Source organism: Oncorhynchus masou, chromosome 25 (assembly GCF_036934945.1).
Source record: "Oncorhynchus masou masou isolate Uvic2021 chromosome 25, UVic_Omas_1.1, whole genome shotgun sequence".
Taxonomy (NCBI): domain Eukaryota; kingdom Metazoa; phylum Chordata; class Actinopteri; order Salmoniformes; family Salmonidae; genus Oncorhynchus; species Oncorhynchus masou.
The window spans coordinates 21,706,623-21,727,199 of NC_088236.1; the positions used below are offsets into that span (position 1 = coordinate 21,706,623).

The following is a 20,577-nucleotide window of genomic DNA, read 5'->3' on the forward strand; positions in this document are numbered from 1 at the left end:
AATTGAAAGAAAGTAGATTGTGGGAGCTGTTTCATTAGACTTCAGTGCAGCTTGTGATGTCATTAATCATAACCTATATGCCTTATTATGGATTGAGAGTTACCTATCTAAAAGAACACAGAGGGTTTTCGTTAATGGAAGACTCTCTCATGCAAATTCAGTTGGAACTCTCTGCCACCCTAGGTAAAGCAAGCTAGCAATAAAACCAAAAAGCACAGCTATTTTATACATGTTGTATTGCAATTTGCACTGTATTAGACCTAGATATTGTGTGTATGTACTGATATGTGTGATATTTCACATTGATGTATTTCAGTCCTTGACTAATAATGTTCTGTACTATGTATTATGTCATGTTTATGTGGACCCCAGGAAGAGTAGCTGATGCTTTTGCAGTGGCTAATGGGGATCCTAATAAATACCAAATACCAAATAACTTGTGTACATTCTTGAAAAATATAACTTATAAATGTCTCATGAGTGTAGTTCAACTGTCGTGCCGCATCAGAACCCAAAATATTAACTTGTTTTACTACAATGTTTGTAAACAAAGTAAATGTTAACAAACACTATATAACCTCAAAACATGGTCAAAACTATAATGTTTTACACCATGGATGGTCAGTCCTTGCATCCATAGCTCTGTCTATGAATTTGAGCGTGGTTACATTTCTCCAGCCCCATCCCTCAGATTTGTACAGAAACAGGGCGTGCAGAACTCTTATTGTTTCTACTGCTGATTGCCGCTTTAAAGCTTCGTACACCCTGGTAAAACTGCCACATCCATGTTTGGATATTACAATAACAAAGAAGTTACTGCAAACAACAAACAGTTTTCCCCCACTCTGACGTCATTGCATGCGGGATAAATAGAAGAATATGTACAGCAATTTTTTTTTGCACCATTCTGCCAGACGCTACTCTCAACCAAAACAATAACAGACGCTGTGGTGAACAGTTGCGCTGTTTACCCAAATGCGGTATGATCTTTAAGAGAAGGATGATTAGAAAACTTATATCATATTTCTTAAGTGCAGAACACCTTACACTGCATTTTCAAAATACATTTATTAAGCAATGTTCCTCCACCCACTTTATAGACTATTTTCAATGCAAGGCACCATTTAAAACACATGGTGGAGTATCAATTTACATGTAGCATAGCAACCAATTATCACAATTACCATGTTCATGTTTCAAGACAGATTCAATTAATAGCACTGATTACTTTCAATTTGATTTGATTGAAATCTGTAATATGAATAATTTGGACTAATCTGTCATTGCAACATGAACTCAGGTTAAACATGGTTTGTTATGATAAAACAATTACTCCCAGAACATCAATAATATCAGGATACATAAACATAAATGTTCAAACACCACTCCCTCTACAAATAGATAACACAAACAGTAATCTGACAATCAGAAGATGTAATGGGTTAATTACATTGATCCTGCATTAGTTTATACAAAGTGGCTCTTATCCCATCGTTAAATAAAATATACAAAATGCCATTTGGGTATTGTAAAAAACATTCTACTACAACCTGGTAGGCTTGCCTCACAGGAGAGGCTTCCAGTTGTCAGAATTATACCTGTGTCAGCAGGCAGTAAGTAGCCTTCTGTCTGTGTCAACATAGAATCATGAATACTGCATAAACACTTCTATTACAGATTGGGTCAATACAATTTCCAATTTAATTCAGGAGGTAAACTGAAAATCCAATATTCCTCAAGGTTTTCCAGTGAGATGTGATCTCCAAAGTGCAAAGGGCATGAGGACTCAAGGTTGACATTAGAATTTGGCCAGAGCTTATCTGGTGCCATGCCACTGCCTAAACAAAGCTACCCTGTCTTCTGTTTTCCTCTATTTCTTTCTCAGGAGGATCATGGTGAAGACAGGCCTGAGACCTCAGCCGTGCTACTACCTGTCTGGACAGCACCTAATCCAGTTTGGACATCCTTTGTTGTTCTGACAACAAGCTTTTTTCCGTTTTTGTCCAATATTTATTACATTTACTGAGGGTCTCAGCAGATCCTTGTTTTTATCTGTTATTTCTACTCTGGTCCTGCTGGCACTGTTTTTTTACTCCCACACATCACCACAGAGGAAATGTTATTTGACAAAACTGACACATTTGAAATAAACCCCAACCCTGCTTCCTTTAAACAAACAACAGTTGCATGCATTTCCAGTCTGTAAATGGGAGAATCTGAAAAGCCGTTGACGCCATGCTTTCTCCTTTCGCCCCATCCCCTCCTGCCCACAAAGCTCCCACCACAAAATAAACCACATAATACAATATACTGTACACAACACAAATGTGGAGGCTTGCAGTACACCAAGCAGCATAACGCCATAGCAACCATACTGTGTAAAGACTAACACAAACATTATTCAGCAGATCTTTTTGCAAGCAAGCCGCTTTGATATTTAAACAGTTGCAAATGAGGCTGTTATCTTTTTTTAGATTGTATTTGTCTTATCAGGTTACGGTTTGTTATCTTGTGTTCTATAAAATATTAGCTAGATTGAGTTTTGTAAGGACTTGCCAGATGATTACCATTAAAACTATATTAGTAGTAAATTAATTAGGTCTCTATGGGTACAGTAACCATAACGACATTGCTTAACAATGACATATGGAATAGAAAAATAGCAATTTTTTTGTGTCATACCTCTGACCTGAGCGTGCTTTGCAGTTGAATTAGTGCTCTGTCTTTTCAGCACCTGAGTAAGTCTACCCAATGATGTACGGTGGGGTTGAAATTATTGACACCCTTCAAAATAAACAATTAAAATACTAAATTATATTGTATGCTGGAAAAATTTAGGAAATTATATTATTTTATACTAATTCAGAGAAAGAGATCGTTTAATAACAAGTAATACTTTTTAATAAAAAAAAATATTGACACCCCCGTTTTCAATACCTTTCAATACCTCACCCTGCGAGGATAATGGCACTGAACCTTTTTCTACAATGTTTTATGAGTTGGAGAACACATTGGGAGGGATCTTAGACCATTCCTACATACAGAATCCTTCCAGATCATTGAAATCCTTTGTCTGCACTTATGGACTACCCTCTTCAATTCAAACCACAGGTTTTCCATGGGTTTCATGTCTGGAGACTGAGCTGGCCATTGCAAAATGTTGATTTTTGTGTCCAAATAAACATTTCTTTGTGGATTTTGATGTTTTATATTTTGTATTAAGATGTTTAAGCTCAAAGTATGCATTAAGGTGTCTGTAAAATGTTGTTTTCAAAACGAATGTACACAGGAATAAAAACAAACATTTTTACAATGGTGGAGGAATACAAAAATGTCTGCATAGTGGCTTCAAAACAGCAGCCCCTGTCAGTCCTCTAGTGTTTATACTAGGGATGTATATAAACTCTAGATTGCAGATGCTATATATTGGCCAATGAGAGGCTTTGAAGTCACTGGACGACCATATTGATTCTCCTTAGAAGAAGCAGTCCTCCAAAGGAATAAATGGAATTCTACAGTATTTCCATTAAATGTTTCAAGCACAAAATGACATGTATTTAAGTATTTTTGTCATAGTGGGGACAGTAACATTAGGTACTGTCTAGAAATTATACTTTAAGAAAAATGTTTTTACATATTTTTGTATTTGTATGTTTTGCTCACATAATATAATGTAAAGGTAGCCTCAGTGATATGATATAGATGCATAAAGTAAACATTGTAATGGGTAAAGAGCGTTGATGTGCGAGGCTCATCTTTTCCGTTTTTTTATTGCCCTGGCTACTACGCTGTGAACAGCATGAATGGCACCCCGTCAGTCATCTAGTGTATATATAAATCATTGCTTTATAGCAGGGGTTCTTAAACTTTTCAAGTTTGAAACCAAAATGAGAAGTGTAATGTCCTCCAGTGACCCAAATCGTCCTCCAATGACCCAAATGAAGAATAAATAATGTGTGATTAGAGCCGTATTCTCATAATACGTGCCCCACCTCTCACATGCCCAGGGCCCACATAGGGTCACGATCTACAGTTTAAGAAACCCTGGTTTATACACATACATTTGGTCCTACCAAACTCTGGGCAAGGCATTTTCATTTTTCCCTAGTTAGAAAAACTGTCTGACTAGCCCTTAGCAATATTTGGGAGCGTTTGTTTTGTTTGACTCAGCCCCTTTTGGCGTTTTCATCAGTCCTATAGAGTAAGGGCATTCTCAGAAAACTTTAATAAAACCTTACATAAAATACATCTTTCTCACTCCTTATTACACTGATATGCTTGTTCAGTAACATGTACAAATGTATTGATCAATAAATAGTTTGGTCCCTGTTTTCACTAGCGACAGGGACTAGATTTCAGTCCAATGCTGCTTCTCCAAAACAGTTATTTTCCACCCGTGTACTTTTTAATAGTTGTTTAAAACGTATAACTTATTGTGTTAGTCATTACTCTTATTTATACTTTAAAAAAAATGTATTTCACTGCAATGTTGAGGTGGCTCGCAAGTACATATTTAATTGCACCGCTTACCTGTGTATACGATGAATAACCATTGATTTAATTAGATATGATTTGATTTGTTGTGCTCTGTAGTATCAGATAATGCACTTCCCCTATGTGCGGAAATTTGTTTTGCTTCAAGTTTCAAGATTGAATTGAACCAAACTGCCTTTTTCTGAGGCATTATGTTCTTTGATACATTTTAAGAGACATCTATATTGTTGACAGTGTTCAGATTGAGACTACTTTAGGGCTAAAACGTTGACACTAAATAGTCTCAACTATATCCCCTCTCGTTGTTTTGCTGACAATGTTCAAAGAAATCTTTACTGAGCAAAACATAATTCATTTTCACTAATTCATATCACAAGTAAAAACAGAATAAGGGTATCACCATGATTGATGTCTTTGCTTTGCTTTGTTCTCTTTCTTTTCAAGTCTATCTTTGGTGTTTGGAGAGTACTTAGTGGCTCTTAGATTATAGTTTGTCAGTCATTTTCAAATCCCTATATGATCTAATCTAATGTTGAGATGAGTCCACTTCCTTTACAATTTGAGTCCACACATGCCATCTGAAAGAAAAGAAAATAAGATGGTGCCTATCTTTTCTATGCATTAAGTATGCGTTTAGATTGTAAATGTAATGTACATCTAAACGTAAAATATTATTCGGGATGCTGAAAGCACCTCCACGGTTTACATCCCCACTAATGATCCCAGGCCTGACAAACTCCCATTGGGCTGGTCTGCTCGTCAACCTGTAGCCCCTTTTTGTTCATCCCATTTCCATTCCCTATTCCTCTGCCTGCCCCAGTCCCCCCAACCTCAACATGGACTGTGTTGCTTCCCACCTTAGAATTTTTCTTCAACTCCAGCTCAAGATGAACCGAGTCCATCACATTACCGTCAGTATACACTTTGTTTCTAGCCCCAAATGGGAGAGGATTGGGGTTGCTTGTAGGCTCCCTCAGGCCGCCTCCACCCTCTCCACCATTACCCCCACCCCCTGCTCTGCCTTCCCGGTTTCCCCTCCCTGCTACCTCAACCCTATTTCCCGGGCGGCAGCAGGAGTTGGTCTGGTAGACTGCCTGGAAGCCCCTCTTGAAGTTCTCATTGAAGTATCCGTAGATGATGGGGTTGACAGAGGAGTTGGAGAAAGCCAGCCAGTGGGCAAAGGGGAAGATGTATCCAGTCAGGAGCTCCAGCTGCTCCTCGTCCAGCCCTGCGTAGTCTGTCAGCAGCATCAGAGTCCACAGGGGCAGCCAGGACAGCATGAACAGCAGGGCTACTACGATTAGCATCTTGATCACCTTGATCTTCTTCTGTGAGATCAGATGCCTGCCCCCCTCATGCCTGGCTCGAGGAGGAGGATGTGCTGCATCCTGAGGCTCTCTTCTTGACACCACGGAGGTGTAGAGCTTCACGCCGATGCGTCCGTACATGACAGTGATGAGAGCCAGGGGCACCAAGTAGATGTGGGCGAACAGCACTGTGGTGTAGACCTTCCGCATCTTCGGGTCGGCAAAGTTCTCGTAGCAGGAGTACAGGGGGTAAGTCTTGTTGTAGTCCTGGTTGTACACCATGTAGTGATCGGTCACTTCCACCACGGTCAGGGCAGCTGCTGAGGGGCACATGATTACCACAGCCAGGACCCAGATCATCGCTATGGTCACCTTGGCAACTATTAGGGTGAGTTTGGGTTGAAAAGGGAACACAATGCAGCGGAACCTGTGGAGAGCGGAAATAGACAGAGGAAAAGGAAGAACACTTGCTGTTTGTTTTTTTGGGGCAAGGCAAATCAATTTCAAAGCTGTGTGAACTTCCATATTTTATCAATAGCTCTGCAAACCTTTCTCTATCCTTCCTGTCTCTTCTATCTATCCATCCATCCAATCAACAAGTTTAAACAAGTTAAAATAATGAAGCAAATCAACTGTAAAAGAGGTAGAGGAAGAGGCATTGGCAAACCTAAAAAAAACAGTAGATAATTTCTGGATCAAATCTACTATTCTCCATTCACCACCACCACCTCTCCTTCACACCACACACCCCTGCCTCTCTGAGATCTCCATCATACCAACCTGTCTACTGCAATGGCCACCAGGGTGAAGACTGAGGCAGCGACAGACATCCCCTGCACCAGACCACTCATTTTACACACAGAGTTGGTAAACGGCCAGCCTGTCAACAAAATAAATGACAATTATCAACATCATCATCTCGTCAAATAATTGTAAATAAAAAATATAGACTTTCCCAGCAGCAATTTGTGTAACTTGAGTGTGTACAGTACTAGGCCATATACAGCACAGTGGTGAACACGTGTGTTGAGTGGTTAGATTCTGCACAAATGAGAGTATAGATTTGACCCTTCTTCATAGAAGATCTGTGTTCAGTGAAATTAATGACCTTAATGAATGATCTGGCCTAAACGTCAATAGAGTATAGTATTAAAATACTCCCATTTAATTTTCACCCAGTTATTTCTTTTTTTTTCTTTAAACTTTATTTAACTAGGCAAGTCAGTTAAGAACAAATTCTTATTTACGATGACGGAACCCTACCCAACCCTAACCTGGACGACTCTGGGCCAATTGTGTGCCGCCATATGGGACTCCCAATCACAGCCGGTTGTGATACAGCCTGGAATCTAACCAGGGTCTGTAGTGACACCTCTCGGACTGAGATGCAGTGCCTTAGACCGCTGTGCCACTCGGGAGCCCAAGTTAGTGTGGCTGCAGGCCAGGGAAACATTCTGTTTTTAGTGTGCTTTGTATCATATTGTACAACAGCTAATGAAACCAACACTGTAAAAATAGGATTGTTTTTTTTATCAGTGTTATTTCCTCATAGTTGATGTTTAAAAATAAAATTCACACAGGCCCTTCTAATCAGCAGGCTTTGCATGGGTGGAGCTTTGGCTTCCCTGGTGACATCACCAGGCGGTATAGTCCGGCGGCTAATCGTCAACGTTTTGGAGAATTGTGGCTTTTGTGATCAAATTTTACACAGCTAGGAGTAGTCCTTATAAGTATTTTAAGCTATACTGCCATCGTATATGTTTTCATATTACCCCAGCTCCCTGGGGCCATATTAGACAAGAGTCACATGGCTATTTCATCATAGATAATACAGTGCCTTAAGAAAGTATCAATAACACATTTTGTTGTTACAGCCTGAATTCAAAATGATTCAAAAAAATATTTCACCCATCTATACACAATACCCCATAATTACAAAGTGAAAACATGTTTTTAGACATTTTTGAAAATATATTGAAAATGAAATACCGAAATATCTAATATACATGAATATTCACACCTCTGATGCCATACATATTTGTTAAAATCACTTTTGGCAGTGATTACAGCTGTGATTCTTTCTGGGTATCTAAGAGCTTTGCCCACCTGGATTGGTTGTCCATCATTGCAAGACAACCATTTTCAAGTTTTGTCATTGATTTTCAAACTGATTTAAGTCAAAATTGTAACTCGGCCACGCAGGAACATTCACTGTCTACTTGGTAAGCAACTTCAGTGTAGATTTGGCCTTGTGTTTTAGTTTATTGTCCTGCTGAAAGATAAATTAATCTCCCAGTGTCTGGTGGAAAGCAGACTGAACCAGGTTTTCCTATAGGAATTTGCGTGAGCTTAGTGCCTTTCCGTTTCTTTTTTATAGTGAAAAACTCCCCAGTCCTGAACAATTACAAGCTTACCCATAACATGATGCAGCCACCACTATGCTTGAAAAATGGAGAGTAAAACTCAGTAATGTGGTATTGTATTTGCCCCAAAAACAACACTTTGTTTTCAGGACATAAAGTTAATTGCTTTGCCACATTTTTGGTAGTATTACTTTAGTGCTTTGTTGCAAACAGGATGCATGTTTTGGAATATATTTTTATTCTGTACAGGCTTCCTTCTTTTGACTCTGTCAATTAGGTTAGTATTGTGGGGTAACTACAATGTTGCTGATCCATCCTTAGACTGATTTCCTTCCTCTCCTGCAACTGGGTTAGGAAGGACGTCTCTATATTTGTGGTGACTGGGTGTAGTGATACACCATATAAAGTGTCATTAATAATTCACCATGCTCAAAGGGATATTCAATGTATTTTTTTTTACCCCTCGACCAATAAGTACCCTTCTTTGTGAGGCATTGGGAAACCTCTCTGTTCTTTGTGATTGAATCTGAGTTTGAAATTCACTGCACAACAAAAGGACCTTACAGATAATTAATTGTGTGTGGGGTACAGAGATGAGGTAGTCACTATTATTGCACACAGAGTGAGTCCATGCAACTTGTTAAGCAAAATGTTTAATCCTGAACTTATTTAGACTTGCCATAACAAAGGGGTTGAATACTTAATGATTTAAGTAATTTCAGCTTTTCATTTTGTATTAATTTGTAAAAATGTTTAAAAAAAACATAATTCCACCTTGACATTATGGGTTATTGTGTGTAGGCCATTGAGAGAATGTCCCAACTCATTCCATACATTGAAACTACTAAAACATTTACTCTTTCTATCGTTCTCCCTGTAGCAAGCCTCGCTCTTCTCCGCTGTGAGGAAATGGGTGTTTCAGAAATCTGTGAATCATGGAAAAATACGATGTTTTACTGAAAGCGTACCGCCAAATTGGCTATTTTTATCAAAAGTATTATCGGTTTTGTCACGCCTACTCACGCTCCCTCTCTCCAGCGCTCGATGTCGCCGGTCTACTAACCACGGGCCCTGGCAACCATTATTACGCACACCTGCTCCCCATCATTACGCACACCTGGACTTCATCATCACCTTGATTAGCTTCCCTCTATTTAGTCCTCAGTAATAAGGCAGTATTGGTGTGTTTTCATGTTCAGTACACATCCCCTGTTTTGTTCATTTGCCTTGCATCATTGTTATTAACCTCTCCTTCTGCACCTACTTCCTGAGTCTCTGCATATACGTGACAACTTGAGTCAGGAAATGTGTACTTTTCCACCTATAACATTTGAAATTATTTTATAGCATTATTTTATGTGACCATCTGACAAGAGCAGAGATGAATAACAGCTGCGCCTATGCGCTTGTTGGGGGATCCCTGCTATGTAAAAGGACACTACATCCCCTTACTTTTTGGTGGGAGAAGGAACTGGTTTATGAGAAAAGAATAACAAGCTCCCCCCTCCTTGCTAGTATCACTGCTCTTTATTAAGCTTTACATACTGGCTTCAAGGCCTTCGTCAAAGCTTAATAAAGAGCAGTGTGCGGGTTTGTTCTTTTTCTCATGTTATTCAACTGCAACCATGCACCTGCATCAAAGATAGCTCAGATGTGCGAGTGCCTTTAGAACGAACTGGTTCAAAAGTTTAGAGAGTTATCAAAGGTAAAGTTTGTTCTGAAACGTGGAAATCATAAGAGCTGGTGTTCGGTCCCTGGTTGCAATTTATATATGTAATCTAGGGAAGAAGGCACAAAATGTCACAGATGCAGAAAATTGTTCATAGCAATTAGAAACAAATACGATGTAAATATTACGTTGCTACAGTATTATGTTGCTAGGTGTCTGTAGTAAGTACTTGAACGCCGACGACTATGAAATAGATCGAAAATGATGGGGACAGATCCCCGAAGAATACTCAAAGATACAGCTGTTCCTTCTGTGTTACACCATGGACTGGATCTGGTGCAGGGCCAAAATACAGAGCCGTGTTTGAGAAGAAAAAGCAGCAAAGTGATCGTGTGGAGGTTCAGTTACGGCCAAATATATTGGCACCCTAACACTTTTCTTAAATATTTCCCTATTTATTCTCAAATAAGTTGAAATTTAAAATAAATGTTGGTCTCCACACCTTGGCATTGGATTTCCAACATGACAGAACCAATTTTATTTTTGTAAATTTAAGTTAAATAAAGACAAAGGGCATGGTCAAAATGATTGGCAACCCAGAGCTCGTACCTGGTTGCACAGCTTTTAGCCAAGATAACTACAGACAAATGCTGCTTGTAGCCATTGATGAGCTCGCTGCATATTTCTACTGGCAATTTGGCAGTAAACTGCTCTAATTCTTTCATGTTTGAGGGATGCCCTCCACGAACTACTGTTTCTAGATCTCACCATAGGTTATAGATGTGATTCAGATCTGAACTCTTTGCTGGCCACTCTCAGTCCAGCATTTCTTCTTGAACTATTCCAGGGTGCTTTTGTGTGTTTGGGGTTGTTGTCCTGCTGGAAGGTCAACAACCTTAACAGATACAGTTTTTGGACACTGGGTTGAACATTGCACTTCAAAACACCTTGATAATCTGCTGATGGATGTCATGATGTCTTCCATACTTTAAAGGCCCACAGTACCAGAGGCAGCAAAGCAACCCTACAGAATTATTATTATTTTACGGGCTCCCGAGTGGCACAGTTGTCTAAGGCACTGTATCTCAGGGCTAGCGGCGTCACTACAGAGCCTGGTTTGATTCCAGGCTGTATCACAACTGGAAGTGATTGGGAGTCCCATAGGGCGTCGCACAATTGGCCCAATTTTTTTTCCAGCTGTCTCACATCACAACAGGGAGAGGGAGAGAGCAAACTTCAACTAGTTTCAATGTATGAAATCACTTGGGACATTCTTGATTTTAGGTAAACTTCTTAAAAGGTGGTGAGGAGAACACAAGAAAATGGCTCAAATATGCCATATACAGGTAAATGCCAGAATAATGGAAACAAAAGTAAATAAGGGATACAGAGTATATTGAAAGCAAGTACTTCCACAAAGGTATGATTGAGTTAATTAAGAAATTAACATCCCATAATGCTTAGGGTCATGTATAAAAATGCCAATTTGCCCATTATTCTGTGTAACAGGCTATAAGACAAGATCTAATTGACTTTGAAAGAGGGGTCTCAAAGATAGGGGGTTTAAAGTGTCTGTGTATGTGTCTCAGTCACCAGATCTCAACCCAAATGAACACTTATGGGATATTCAGGAGTGGCACCTGAGACAGCTTTTTCTATGACCATCAACAAAACAACACATTTTTTGTGGAAGAATGGTGTCGCATCCTTCCAATAGAGTTACAGACACACGTAGAATTTATGCGAAGGCACATTGAAGCTGTTCTGGCTTATGGTGGCCCAACACCCTATTAAGACACTTTCAGTTGGAGCTTCCTTTATTTTGGCAGTTACATGTATACATTATATGTTTCCTTTTTAATAAGTGGCAAAAGAGTGCCCAGAAATCTATCCAAATTTCTGATTATCGAATATACACTGAACCAAAATATAAATGCAACATGCAATGTTTTTTATTTTACTGAGTTGCAGTTCATATAAGGAAATCAGTCAATTAAAATAAATTCATTAGTCTATGGATTTCACGTGACTGGGAATACCGATATGCATCTGTTGGTCACAGATACACTACATGGCCAAAAAGTATGTGGACACATGCTCATCAAATATCTCATTCCAAAATCAAGTGCATTAATATGGAGTTGGTCCCCCCATTGCAGCTATAACAGCCTCCACTCTTCTGGGAAGGTTTCCATAGATAATGAAAAATTGCTGCGAGGACTCCATTCAGCCACAAGAGCATTAGTGAGGTCGGGCACGGATGTTGGGTGATTAGGCCTGGCTCGCAGTAGGCATTCCAATTCATCCCAAAGGTGTTATATGGGGTTGAGGTCAGGGCTCTGCCCATGCTAGTCAAGTTCTTCCACACCGATCTCGACAAACCATTTCTATATGGACCTCACTTTGTGCACGGGGGCATTGTCATGCTGAAACAGGAAAGGGTCTTCCCCAAACTGTTGCCACAAAGTTGGAAGCGCAGAATCGTAGACTGTCATTGTATGCTGTATGAACCATGAAAAACAGCCCCAGACCATTATTCCTCCTCAACAAAACTTTAAAGTTGACAATATGAATTAGGGCAGGTAGCTTTCTCCTGGCATCCGCCAAACAAAGATTTGTCTGTCGGACTGCCAGATGGTGAAGCATGATTCATCACTACAGAAAATGTGTTTCCACTGCTCCAGAGTCCAATAGCAGTGAGCTTTACACCACTCCAGCCGACGCTTGGCATTGTGCAGGGTGATCTTAGGATTGGTTGCAGCTGATTGGCCATGGAAACCCATTTCAGGAAGCTCCCGACGAACAGTCCTGTGCTGACGTTGCTTCTAGAGGCAGTTTGGAACTCGGTAGGGAGTGTTGCAACCAAGGACAGACAAGTTTTACGCACTACACACTTCAGCACTCGTCGGTCTCGTTCTGTGAGTTTGTGAGGCCTACCACTTTGCGGCTGAACCGTTGTTGCTCATAGACGTTTACACTTCACAATAACAGCACTTACAGTTGACTGGGGCAGCTCTAGCAGGGCAGAAATTTGATGAACTGACTTGTTGAAAAGGTGGCATCCTATGACAGTGCCACATTGAAAGTCACTGAGCTCTTCAGTACAGGCCATTCTACTGCCAGTGTTGGTCTACAGAGATTTGCATGGTTGTGTACAAAATATTATACACCTGTCAGCAACGAACATGGCTGAAATAGCCAAATCCACTAATTTAAAGTGGTATCCACATACTTTTGGCCATTAAAAGTAGTTGTCAGGTGTGTTTCCTAATCGATGCCACGATTGATTAATGATGTTTATCCCCCATGAGACACTGTAGATGCAGAAGCATATTTCACTTTCTCAAAATACCAGAATTAATCTAAGACAACACAAGAAACCTGTAATACATTTTTGCATAGGATGTTTTAGTTGCGCAATTTTATATCTAACAATGCTGTTTGGTGCAGTATTTCTGAAGTTCAAAAATGCGCAAAATGTTGTCTTATGTAAACAAAGTCAGAGCTGATGGGAAGGTCTGTCTCACTGTCTATGTTATTGGATAGAGAGCCATCACTGCAGTTTTTCACCCCATGTTAGTGGGCAAATGGACATTTTCAAATCAAAACCCAACCTTAATTTGCCCGTTGTGACACATGGACGTTGCAAACTCTGTTTTAGACAAGACTGACTTCATGACCAATATTATCTTATTATACTTTGTACACAATTTTGAAACTAGAATAGGGATTTGTTTCAAAGGGGTTGTTGCTTTTTAACGGCAGTCACTCTTTAAAGTAGACCAATATACAGCATATGTGTGTTCTCCACATCACCCCACACATTTTAAGCTATCATTGGGCTTTATTTACCTTTTATTTATGGAGATATGGACATGTGCCTACTGTCCAATATGGCCCCATGGAGCTGGTTGGTGGCCATATTGGAAATGGTTGCCAGGGGGGGGTAATGGACAAAATCTGTGATGGCGCTATAGCCCAACATAATTATTTAGACATGCCCTAGCGGTGTGTAAAATGTCGTGCCTCTTATTACAAACTTGTCCCCTACAATCAGACCACTCCCGGACAGTCCAAGCAAAATTCTTGAGTGGCCTAGTTACAGTTTTCATTTAAATCGTCTTGAAAATCTATGGCAATACTTGAAAATGTCTGTCGAGCAATGATCAACAACCAAACAGACAGAGTTTGCAGACTTTTAAATAGAATAATGTGCAAAAAATTGTCAAAGTCATAGACTGTTAGGGTATAGACTGTTAGGGTCACTTGAAGTCACAATGAATATAGGAATACACACACTCCGTCTCTGAAGCGTAGTAGATGAGTGTGTGGTGACGGCAGTGGGGATAAGTGACAGGGCTTAAGACACCCATTAGCTAATGGATCTCTGAGAGAAGAGAAACTTCCTCTCTCTCTCTCTCCTCCCTGCCACACATCACACCCCCCACTGCACTTAACCCCACCGGTCTCATCCCGTCCCTCCCCTCCTCCCTCCCGTCCCCCCCTCCGTCTATCAGGCTGTCAGGGGTTGGAATGGGTGGGGGTGGGATCCTGCCCTCCTCCTAATGCAGGCATGTGATTGATAGATGACTAAGTGAAGATATAATTTAGCAATAAGGGCTGCTGGGCTATTTATCCTGGCTGACAAGGGGGCCGTTAAGCATAGAGCATGCTTGACCTGTGCCTATGAGGAGGCTGTCGCAGGGTATTGAGAGGGAGGAGGTCTAAATATAATACACTTATAGCTGCCATTTAAACAATACACACTCCGCACCAGACAAGGTGCACTGATGGGCCTAGGATCACTAGTCTAACCATGCTTTCAGTGTGTACGACATTTGTCTCAATTCTTCTCTCGTCCCCTCTTTTGTTTCTATTCCTCCTCTTTCTCAATAGTGTGGGACTATGGTTACGCGCAATGCTGTCGGGGGTACGCCAAATAAAAATGTGATTCACATTTTCAAAACTGGAAAATATAAATGTACCGTTTTGAAAATGTGATTCGCATTTTCAAAAAAGTAAATTTATATTTTCCAACAGGGCTATACATTTGGGTGACAGTTTTTTCTCGCCTGAGTAGCCTTCTTTCCCTGCCAAAAATAAAATTAAACCATCTAGTGTTCAGCGAAATAACACCACAATGACAAATACAGGAAGCTTAGTCAAATAATTAACATCCAATCACATTAACTGTTACTCTCTCGCGGGAAACGTTCACTCTTGCGCAGACATTTAGAAATGAAACATAACAATTTGAAAAATAAGCCACAAGAGTTTTTTGAGCGAGAATTAAGACGACTTTCGAGTACTAAGACGTGTATAAAAGCACAGGATACCATTAATAAGAAGGGGCTAGAAGCATCTTCTATGGTGAAATACCGAGTGGCTAGGACAGGCAAGTCCCATACTATTGTGGAGGACTTCATTCTTCCTGCTACCGTGGATATGACTGGGACAATACTGGGGGAAAAGGGCCAGAAAACTATACAGACAATATCTTCATCAAACAACACTGTTTCACGACGCATCTGTGACATGGGCAGGAGATGTTTTGAAACAATTACTGCTTCGCATACAAGCCAGTGAATTGTATGCGTTACAGCTGGATGAGTCAACAGATGTGGCCACCTGGTACAGCTCCTGGTATATGTCCATTAAGTTTTTGGGGGATCAATTAAGGAAGACATCTTCTTCTGCAAACCATTGCAAACCAGAACAACATGAGAAGATATTTAGTACTGGACAGCTTTGTGACATCAAATGGAATTTGGTGGTCAAGATGTGTTGGTATCTGTACAGATGGCGCAAAAGCCATGACAGGGAGACAGAGTAGAGTGGTAACGAGCGTGCAAGCAGTTGCTCCCAACACCACTTGGATACACTGCAGCATCCGCCGAGAGGCTCTTGCTGCCAAGGGAATGCCCGACAGCTTAAAAGACATTTGGACACTACAGTGAAAATGGTTAACTCTGTTAAAGCAAGGCCCCTGAACTCTCGTGTATTTTCTGCATTATGCAACGATGTGGGCAGTGACCATGTAACGCTTTTACAACATACAGAGGTGCACTGGTTAACAATCAGCATAGTACTGACAAGTTTTTTTTAAATTGAGAGACGAGCTTAAAGTTTTCTTTTACACAACTGTCCTATCTCGTGATGTTTTTCTCTCGCCTGAATGATCTGAATCTAGGAATACAGGGACACTCCGCAACTATATTCAATGTGCGAGACAAAATTGAGGCTATGATTAAGAAGTTGGAGCTCTTTTCTGTCTGCATTAACAAGGACAACACACATGTCTTTCCATCATTGTGTAATTTTTTGTGGGCAAATTAATTCTAGTTTACGGACAATGTCAAATGTTAGATAGCGAAGCACCTGAATGAGCTGGGTGTGCAAATATGCAGGTACTTTCCCGAAACGGACGACACAAGAGGGCCTCATCGAAATTGCAACAATCGATTCTGTGAAAATATACAGTGCCTTGCGAAAATATTCGGCCCCCTTGAACTTTGCGACCTTTTGCCACATTTCAGGCTTCAAACATAAAGATATAAAACTGTATTTTTTTGTGAAGAATCAACAACAAGTGGGACACAATCATGAAGTGAAACGACATTTATTGGATATTTCAAACTTTTTTAACAAATCAAAAACTGAAAAATTGGGCGTGCAAAATTATTCAGCCCCTTTACTTTCAGTGCAGCAAACTCTCTCCAGAAGTTCAGTGAGGATCTCTGAATGATCCAATGTTGACTTAAATGACTAATGATGATAAATACAATCCACCTATGTGTAATCAAGTCTCCGTATAAATGCACCTGCACTGTGATAGTCTCAGAGGTCCGTTAAAAGCGCAGAGAGCATCATGAAGAACAAGGAGCACACCATGCAGGTCCGAGATACTGTTGTGAAGAAGTTTAAAGCCGGATTTGGATACAAAAAGATTTCCCAAGCTTTAAACATCCCAAGGAGCACTGTACAAGCGATTAATATTGAAATGGAAGGAGTATCAGACCACTGCAAATCTACCAAGACCTGGCCGTCCCTCTAAACGTTCAGCTCATACAAGGAGAAGACTGATCAGAGATGCAGCCAAGAGGCCCATGATCACTCTGGATGAACTGCAGAGATCTACAGCTGAGGTGGGAGACTCTGTCCATAACAGTCATCAGATTAATGAAAGTAAATTCATGACAAACATGTCAAAATACTGCACCAGTTTTTAAAGGCACCAACTTCGTGGAACGACCCTGGTACATCCATTTTTGGACTTATAAATGAATGATGTATGCATTGATTCTTGAAGAATATAACTTATAAATGTCTCATGAGTTTAGTTCAACTGCAGTACCACATCAGAAACCAAAATAAAAGCTTGTTTTCATTCAAAGTACATGTTCACACACACTAACCTCAAAACATGGTCACACCTGAAATTCTGATGAATCTCTGTTGCCTCTACACTAAATGTCTAAATTGATAATTGTACATTGGCCTATGTCTAATATGATCAGTGTACAGTAGGGTAACGTGGGGTAAACTCCCCCCCCCCATTTTCCAACACTTTCCCTGGCTGATTCATAATGGTGTGGCATCAACTATGCATGGACATTTTAATATGAGTATTAATTAATTAATCATATTATCTAATTCACTTTCTAGCAATGTCATGTTAATTATATGCACAGGCAGGATTTGAATTGGCATTCACATTGGTCTTGGGTTGACAAAAAGATAGTGGACAAGTATAACATTTTTAATGCTTATGGGCATCCATTGGTCCCTCCAAAATCTAAACCCAGTCTATGAACAATAACATATTAATAGTCGCCTGATATACTTTGTTCATTTTAATTGTTTGTTTATGTGCTTTCTTTTTGATGAGTCATTCAATTCACAAATTACTTTAATATCTACATACCAGACCTGAGTGGAAATGGATCTGACTCAATCTTTAGGTCTTATATTGATGTGTCACGGATATTACACTATTCATGGATTGTTTCTAGAGTGGGATTAAGTTTGTAGTTAAATTCACATTGATCAACACATTCACCTTGATATGGAGTTCAATGAATGGGATGTAATCAGTGGTGTGAAGTAAAAAATACAACTTAAGTCGTTTTCGGGGTATCAGTACTTTTCTTTACAATTTATATGTTTGACCACTTTAACTTTTACTTCACTACATTCCTAAAGAAAATAATGTACTTTTTACTCCATACATTTTCCCTGACACCCAAAAGGACTTGTTAAATTTTGAATGCTGAACAGGACAGGAAAATTGTCAAATTCACACATTTATCAAGAGAACATCCCTGGTCATCCTACTGCCTCCGATCTGGCGGACTCACTAAACACACATGCTTTGTTTGTAAAGGATGTCTGAGTGTTGGAGAGTACCTCTGGCTATCTGTAAATGATGTCTGAGTGTTGGAGTGTACCTCTGGCTATCTGTAAATGATGTCTGAGTGTTGGAGTGTACCTCTGGCTATCTGTAAATGATGTCTGAGTGTTGGAGTGTACCTCTGGCTATCTGTAAATGATGTCTGAGTGTTGGAGTGTACCTCTGGCTATCTGTAAATGATGTCTGAGTGTTGGAGTGTACCTCTGGCTATCTGTAAATGATGTCTGAGTGTTGGAGTGTGCCTCTGGCTATCTGTAAATGATGTCTGAGTGTTGGAGTGTGCCTCTGGCTATCTGTAAAGGATGTCTGAGTGTTGGAGTGTACCTATGGCTATCTGTAAATGATGTCTGAGTGTTGGAGTGTGCCTCTGGCTATCTTTAAAGGATGTCTGAGTGTTGGAGTGTGCCTCTGGCTATCTGTAAAGGATGTCTGAGTGTTGGAGTGTGCCTATGGCTATCTGTAAATGATGTCTGAGTGTTGGAGTGTACCTATGGCTATCTGTAAATGATGTCTGAGTGTTGGAGTGTGCCTCTGGCTATCTGTAAATGATGTCTTGAGTGTTGGAGTGTGCCTCTGGCTATCCATTAAAATATCAAGAACATGGTGCCGTCTGCTTTGCTTAATATAAGGAATTTGAAATGATTTATACATTTACTTTTGATACTTAAGTATATTTTAACAATTACATTTACTTTTGATACTTAAGTATATTTAAACAAAATACTTTTATACAAGTAGTATTTTACTGGGTGACTTTCACTTTTACTTGAGTCATTTTCGATTCAGGTAGCTTTACTTTTACTCAAGTATGACAATTGGGTACTTTTTCCACCACTGGATGTAATAGAGTTGATGATGCTGAGTTGCATTATCCTGCTCAGTTGCATTCGCCAAACTCAGACAGAGTTGAGTTCACCAGCTTAGTTCAACCAAGATGCTTTACCTACCTGTGATGAGGTTGTCCACAAGAGTAGTGGGGATGCAGAAGATGCCCACCAGCAGATCGCTGACTGCCAGGTTGAGGATGAAGAGGTTGGTGACGGTTCTCATGCGACGGTTCCCCAGCACGATCAGACACACCAGTACATTACCCACCATGCACAGCAGGAAGATGAACAGGTAGGCCAGGATGAAGCTAGCAGCCACAGGGAGGGAGTGCTGGTAGTAAGGGAAGTAGGTGATGTTGTTGGTGGTGGTGTAGTTGGAGTCGTTAATAGCTCTGTGATGGAGGAGGAGGTGATTGGAGGTTGTCAGGGCTGTCATGGTGTCTGAGGATCCCTCCAGTTCAGTCAGTCCCTCCTCTTCACCACTGTTCCACACCTCCATCACTTCTTCCTTCTTCAGGATGGATTGGTCTGATAACACACCACACCTTGTGACACAAACAAAAACATACAATCAGGAACTATTGTGAAATTATAATGTATTCATTCACTGTGTATCCATACAGTGTGTGACAGTGCTGGCCATACCCTGTGCACCTCAACAAGATGAAATAACTGGACTGATAAAAATGGTCAAAATCAAATAAATATTTATTAGGCTATAAAACAGATGGTTTTAAGGAAGTTAAAACACACCATGCTAAAAGCTTACTAAACACAACAAAAACTGTTGCTGCAGAGCATATATCATGTCTACATCTCCCTCCCACTGTTCAAATAGACAACCTTTCAAGACACAGACCAATTAACACGCTCAAAGGTCAACACACCTGAACACACTTAAATTGACAACAAACGACTGACTGTTGAAGATGAAGTTGATGGTAAATGTTTAAATATATGGAATGGTTTGAACAATGAAACCGTTTTGGGCCCAATTAACACGCAAGTAACAGAATCACACATTTAAAAGGTATAAATGAAGATGCATTGAATGCAATAAAATTCATCTTCACACAGTGTATCTCCAGTGCTTTGAATCTTTCTGTAATTTGTGTAAGAATTTTTCATAGCCTACTTATACTAAACAAAAATATAAATGCAACATGTAAAGTGTTGGTCCCATGTTTCATGAGCTGAAATAAAATATCCCAGAAATGTTCCATACTGTATGCACAAAAAGTTGTGTTCACAAATTTGTTAGTAAGCATATCTTCTTTGCCAAGATAATTAATCCACCTGACAGGTGTGGCATTTCAAGAAACTGATTAAACAGCATGATCATTACACAGGTGCACTTTGTGCTGGGGACAATAAAAGTCCACTCTAAAATGGAGACTTAAATACTCTGACCAAGTGAGATATACATGGCGGAGGCTTAATCAAGCTAGTCGTCTCGACTACTTTCTTATGCCATTCTCTCAGGCACTAAAAGTTAGAAAAGTGTTGA

General features: G+C 40.0%; 1 protein-coding gene across 1 annotated transcript; it reads right to left on the reverse strand.

Annotated features, from left to right (window-relative positions):
* Positions 1-5,207: 5,207 nt before the first annotated feature.
* LOC135513602 (neuropeptide FF receptor 1-like) lies at positions 5,208-19,569 on the reverse strand. Its single transcript, XM_064936486.1, has 3 exons — positions 19,191-19,569; positions 6,582-6,681; positions 5,208-6,228 (listed from the first exon to the last, which is right to left on the reverse strand). Exons 1-3 carry the CDS (start codon positions 19,567-19,569, stop codon positions 5,208-5,210), a joined length of 1,500 nt encoding a protein of 499 aa, XP_064792558.1.
* Positions 19,570-20,577: the final 1,008 nt, after the last annotated feature.

What these genes read in the sequence shown, in the direction of transcription:
- LOC135513602 (XM_064936486.1), bottom strand. Translation starts at nt 19,569, where the DNA reads ATGGAGGTGTGGAACAGTGGTGAAGAGGAGGGACTGACTGAACTGGAG. An exon ending in TGTGGACAACCTCATCACAG is followed by an intron (nt 6,682 to 19,190) that starts GTAGGTAAAGCA and finishes TTTTGTTGACAG; the next exon opens with GCTGGCCGTTTACCAACTCT. An exon ending in GTGGCCATTGCAGTAGACAG is followed by an intron (nt 6,229 to 6,581) that starts GTTGGTATGATG and finishes CGCTCTCCACAG; the next exon opens with GTTCCGCTGCATTGTGTTCC.